The 5,652-nt window shown below is 35.5% G+C and overlaps 1 protein-coding gene across 1 annotated transcript; it reads right to left on the bottom strand.

Moving 5' to 3' along the window:
- Positions 1–910: 910 nt before the first annotated feature.
- Positions 911–5,644, bottom strand: s100a11 (S100 calcium binding protein A11). The gene is made up of 5 exons (XM_014009211.1): positions 5,477–5,644; positions 3,057–3,220; positions 2,477–2,659; positions 2,233–2,365; positions 911–1,242 (listed from the first exon to the last, which is right to left on the bottom strand). The coding sequence occupies exons 3-5, from the start codon at positions 2,578–2,580 to the stop codon at positions 1,108–1,110; spliced, it is 372 nt and encodes a 123-aa protein (XP_013864665.1). The 5' UTR covers positions 2,581–2,659; positions 3,057–3,220; positions 5,477–5,644; the 3' UTR covers positions 911–1,107.
- Positions 5,645–5,652: the final 8 nt, after the last annotated feature.

The following is a 5,652-nucleotide window of genomic DNA, read 5'->3' as shown; positions in this document are numbered from 1 at the left end:
TATATATACTGTACATACAGTATGTATATATGACAACAATCCAGTTTAGTGTTTGACTATCTGTTAGCTCATCAATCCAGCCCTATCCACAACAGGTAAGATATTCATTGTTCATAATCTTTAGAAGTCAGACTTTTAAAGTGAATATGGTAAAGATTTGGGGAAATATTTAAGGTATTGTAGCCAGATGTTTTTATATTGTAGTAAACTCCCTCCACAGAGTGTATTTCCCTGCTGGTGTTTTATTTTTTTTAAAGGTTCCTCCAGTGACAGCAGTGTCTACATGCTTATCTAGAAAAGCAGTTGTCTACAAACAAACACAGTCTTCCCCTTCTAACCGGGTGTCGTAATCACTTTGGGTGTTCTCCTGACTCAGACGCCCGGCTCATGCCAGCGTAGTAATGCAGGGGGTAATTTGGAGTCAAAGGTCACATTTACTACTTATCAGTTTGAAATCTCTACACTCTCGCAGTCAAGTTAGCGGCACTGTTTTCTTTTCCTTTTTAAATTATTTTGCAAATTAAAACAGACCTTTAGGCTATAAATCAGAAGCGAAGCAATCCAGCTCACATAACTTTGTCTAGACGTTAGGTTTAATTACAGAATCAACAAAAATTACTCATTGGTGCAAAAAACAATAGGGCCTTCCAGACACAATAAGCTGCCTTTGGGTCATTACACAGTCTATTGAGGCCTCATTGACGGACACTAAAGACCRGGCTTTTGCATCATCCCTGCTTAATGCTTTGACAGTCAGCTTTGTRCAGACATTATAAAGCCCTATGGAACAAGATCTGTGCTGGATGGTGTGGTAGCTGTAATCCATATAGGATTACAGGCTCTTAAATCAAGGCTATAACACACCACTGCTCAAGCAGACATCATATAACGCGAATAAACGACAAGAGTCTGAGAGTGGGTGGATGAAGTTTCCAAACAAAAGAGCCTTTAATTCAAAGTTCCCCTCATTCAACAAATGGTTAACTAAGAATGTACACATGTGGCACTGATGGAGGAATTCAAACGCCCTTCAGTTTACAGCTGGACGGCCTGAATAAACTGATTAGATTGGTGTTGTGCAACAGAGAGAGTGAGAGAGAGAGTCAACTACTGGCTGAAGCCTCCCTGTTTGCTTGCCAGTTTTCCAATCAGCTGCCAGAACTCGAAGAACGTCAGCTCCCCGTCGTTGTTTTCGTCCAGGGAGCTCATGAGCTTGTCGACAGCTCCGGGATCGCTGGCGTTCTGTGGGCGATCAGAGACACTGATGGTTAATAGATACACTCAGAGACTGTCCGGACACCCGAGGACTGAGTGAGCTAAAAAAAAAAATGTGATCACGTCAAATTTCTTCACAATAAAATTCTTTAGAATCACATTATTTAGGTTATAAATAGTCAATATCTTACTTGTTCTAGATAGCTCTTTGAACAGTTTCAGCCCAGTTCTGATCAAAATGACGAGCTCATGGCTASTCTGAATTGTCAGTTTCTCAGGTTATTCTACAAGAAACGTAATGTTTCCAGCAAACGTGCCCCTGGTTGATTTGGAAGTGCTACAGCTAGCTGAAGCTGCTTCTAAAGCTTGAAATGTTTTTAGGTTGGAATTGTGTCAGCACGGCAGTATTGCACCTTAGTCTAGATCCGGCTCTGACTAGCCATTAGCTCATCAATCCAGCCAGATTTAGACTCCAATTCTCCAAACTGCAGAAGATTCAAAGATCTATCATCAACAGGTAAGATGTTAATTGTTTACAATGTTATTTTTTATGAAAATGTACTGTGTATTTTGTTTAAACTGCCTTTTTTTTTTATCAGATCCAACATTTCCAAGCAATCAGAATGAAATTATTTAACAAATATTGTAATGCACTATATTTAATATATTTGTGCAGCACTGTGATACTTATTTAGTGACTATAAAAATGCCACAGTAAAGTCTTTAATTACAAATTTGATTTTTAAAATAACATCCTAATGTTTTAGCTATAAGAATATATGAAGTACTTTACATGTAAACTCGTAAAATCTGGTAATAATCGTTAAATATTCACAGACACATTACATAAATAATGCTTTTACAGAAACAGAACACATCACAAAATGACAACGATGATAATTTTTGGTCCTTGTTTGAATCAGTCAAACATATTTGTAAGATTTCTCAGTGCTGTTCAGTTTGTCACCTTTGTGAAGTCAATAAGTTGATCAGGATGTGAAAAATAAAGAGACAAACCTTGACAAAGTTGGGGAGCTGGGAGCTCACCAGCTTGTGGAACTCATCTTTGCTCAGCGTGTTGGAGGACGCGTCATGCCCGGCGTACACCTTGAACTGGGAAACGATGGTGTTGATGGCAGCTTCCATGATGCTGTTGATTAAAATAATACAGATAATAAAAAAAATCCTGAACACACTTTCTTATAAAGCCAGGGTTAGAGTTTTAAAACAGCAGCTTGTTTCAGTAATTTTTCTTCTTTACCTTGCTGTGTTTGGACTCGACAAAGAGAGACGCAGAAGGTGCCAAGAGCCTGAATCTGTCAACTCTGACATCACCTTCTCTAAATATACCCTCTTCCCCTCCATCACTGGTGCTCACATCAGCGGAAAACCCTCAACCTGCCCTCATGGCTGTCTGATTCCCACAACTCTGGCAGCGTTTGTCCTACAAAAAAAGGGCAAATGTGTTTTGATGATTTGACAGGAAAACACAAAAACATTTGAGTTTGCAAAGCGTGGAAAGGTTTAGTGGCCGTATCAGGTGAGTCTAATCAAGTGACTGAATGCTGCATATCTAAGCAGTAATTGGTTTATGGAAAACATGACTTAAATAATGGTATGAAGGACAAACACACGATGGATTGTTGTGTAAATCCATTTAGCTGCATTTTGTTTGTGTTTAGTTTGTAGTTTTTTTGCTTTTAAAAAAAGTTTACTAAAATATATTTTTGACATCACCCACAGGCCTTTCTTGCATAAACGTCATTTGAACTCATCGTTATCTGACTTGTTGTAGAATTTAACGTATGACCGGCTCTTTCTGGTGTTTCCTAATCACTGACTTGTTCTCGTCCATCAGCACGTCAGCTCTGAGTTTGTCGATTCAGCGCCGGGTGAGTTCACGGCTGAGGAACGTGTTCCATCCTGTTCAGACAAATCCTCCAGGTTGTAAAAACTTCAGCTTCGCATCACGGCGGTGATCAGATGCCATTCATGCCATCACTTCCTGTCAGAGTGTGAGAAACACACATTCACCCTGGAGATAAAAATTTGCATATTTGTGTCTTCCTTTAATTTGAAATGAATATTAATGTGGAGGATTTTTGTAATGTGACTGCTTTTACTTTTGAAATTTATATATCAGAATGTTTATCTCACTTAAGAAATTGGCTGCTATGACTTTTTTTTAAATAAATTTTATATATTTAAAAATATTTTGCTCTATTTACAAATGTATTCCCAATTAAAAGACATGAAATCTCTTGAAAACATTTTCTTTGACATATATTTCATCACTTACTCTCTCCAGAAATTAGCTTTCTGCTACTTTTACTAGCCTTTAAGTACAATTAGCAGTTAGCTACTGCTTTGCAAAACTATGATATAACTAGTGTTTTGATGTATTTAGCTTAGCCTATTGACATTTTTAAATTTCAGCTAAAATAGCTTTTTTTTTAGTTAACTCAGAAAATTTCCGCAAAGCCCTTCAGAGCTTCACTCAGCGTTTAAAGTTGACTTATTTTTTCTGCAAAAATTCAAGAAAAACCCACAAACTTGTTCATCTAATTGGAGAAAAACTTGCATGTTTTTATTTTCGGATTCATCATTGTGTGAAAGCTATAAGACATTTTTCAAACCACTTGTACTTTTGCAAATGTTGAGCGCATTTAAGAGATGGCTGCTATGACTTTTGGTTTTCGTCCGTTTTATACATTTTAAAATATTTAGCTTTATTTACAAATGCTTTCCTCATAGAAATACATGAAGATCTCTGACATTCAATCATCAAACTTGCTGTTTTTGTCTCGAGGTTAYGTTCAGCTAGCTTTTAGCTAATTTTAACCAGCCTTTTGCGACATTTAGCATGTAGATACTGCTTTAAAAAGCATTTTGATGTTTAGCTTTTATCTAGTCTTTTGCTACTTTTTGCTTTAACTCAGCAAATTTCGACAGTCTTTCAGAAATTCACTGTTTAAAATTGTAATTGCTTTAATTTTCCTCTTCAAAAATATCAAAAAGATAAATCCACACCTTTATTATGATAACGCAACTATTAAAAAATTCAATATTTACACTTTTATTGGTGTAAATTTTATTGAACTCAACATTTACTCCATAAAAACAGGACAGAAGTGATGCTGAGGAAGAAATGAAATATTTCCAATTAAATTCACATCTGCAGGTCCTATGAGCCCTATGGTCGTCCCACAGAGACAGAAATACTTTTATTTATTAAACTCCTGTTTTGATCTGTGAACTCAGGTTAAAACACACTTTCCTTTCGAACCGTTTGGTCAAGAAACCTTCAGAAACACTTTCCTTCCAGAAACAGCAGAGAAAAAACAACAACAAAAACATCAGTTTAACTTTTAGCAAATAAATTCTGCAACATTCATTCTCTGCTCAGTGAACGGCGAGAAAATTTAGAGTAAACTTGCTTCCTTCTTGAAATCTGAGACGTCTTGTCCAAATTTAAGATAATAATATTAATGATAAAGGCACATAAGCAGCAGCTGTTGAGCTAAATATCTGTAAAGCAACGGGAACATTCAAATTGAACAAACTGGGACCAAAATTACGGCTCCTCCCAATAAATAAAGAAAAACGTTGTGGTGTAGTGACAGAATAAATACTCATGAAACATTTCAAAGCTTTTTTCAATCACTGAAAAACAAAAAAACACAATTTACATTTGCATAAAGTGAAAGAAAAAATATATTTTTTACTAGAAAGTTTGCTTTGTGCTGTTCTGGCTTCACTTTTGCCTGGCTTAATTTAAAAAAAAAAAAAATCATTTTTTTGTTTCTCTTCTTTAAAACAAAATGCTACATCTAAATCAGTCACATGCAAATCAATTCACATTTTTATATGTAGCAAATAAAACAAAACAAAAAACATCGGTTTGGGCTGCAAACATCATTTTTTTAAATCAACAAAAATAAAAAGGTTAATTATTCGGGGATTACTAAACATGACTAACCTTTACACCATAACCCAGAATGCACTGGGATTAAAGAGCTTTGTGGCAACAAAAACACGAGAACTGATTAGAGAAATCTTGCAAAGAATAAATTAATTCTGCAATGTCTGAGGAAAAGTGCTAAAGTGGTTTAGCAGTTTATATTTGGCTGAAATGGATTCTATCTATTGGAAGTGAGGGATGAAAAGTTAAGGGCTCTTTAAGGTTTGTTGGTAAAAAAAAATAATAGTAATAGTAATAAAAAAATACTGACTTAAAAGAAAAAAAAAAAACTGGTCTGACCTGATCTGATTATCATCACTTAACGTGGCAGGAACTCCTCCAACACTGGACATTCAGTCTGTAAGATTAAAGATTAGATTTAGTTAAAAAATATTTTAAACTCCCAGGATGTGTTTTCTTTGTCATATTAAATTAATTGTATAACCTTCTCCATGCTTAGTGGGAATATATATATA

Source organism: Austrofundulus limnaeus, unplaced genomic scaffold (genome assembly GCF_001266775.1).
Source record: "Austrofundulus limnaeus strain Quisiro unplaced genomic scaffold, Austrofundulus_limnaeus-1.0 Scaffold56, whole genome shotgun sequence".
Lineage (NCBI taxonomy): Eukaryota > Metazoa > Chordata > Actinopteri > Cyprinodontiformes > Rivulidae > Austrofundulus > Austrofundulus limnaeus.
The sequence above is the reverse complement of the archived record's forward strand: the minus strand, read 5'-3'. Positions and strand labels throughout refer to the sequence as shown.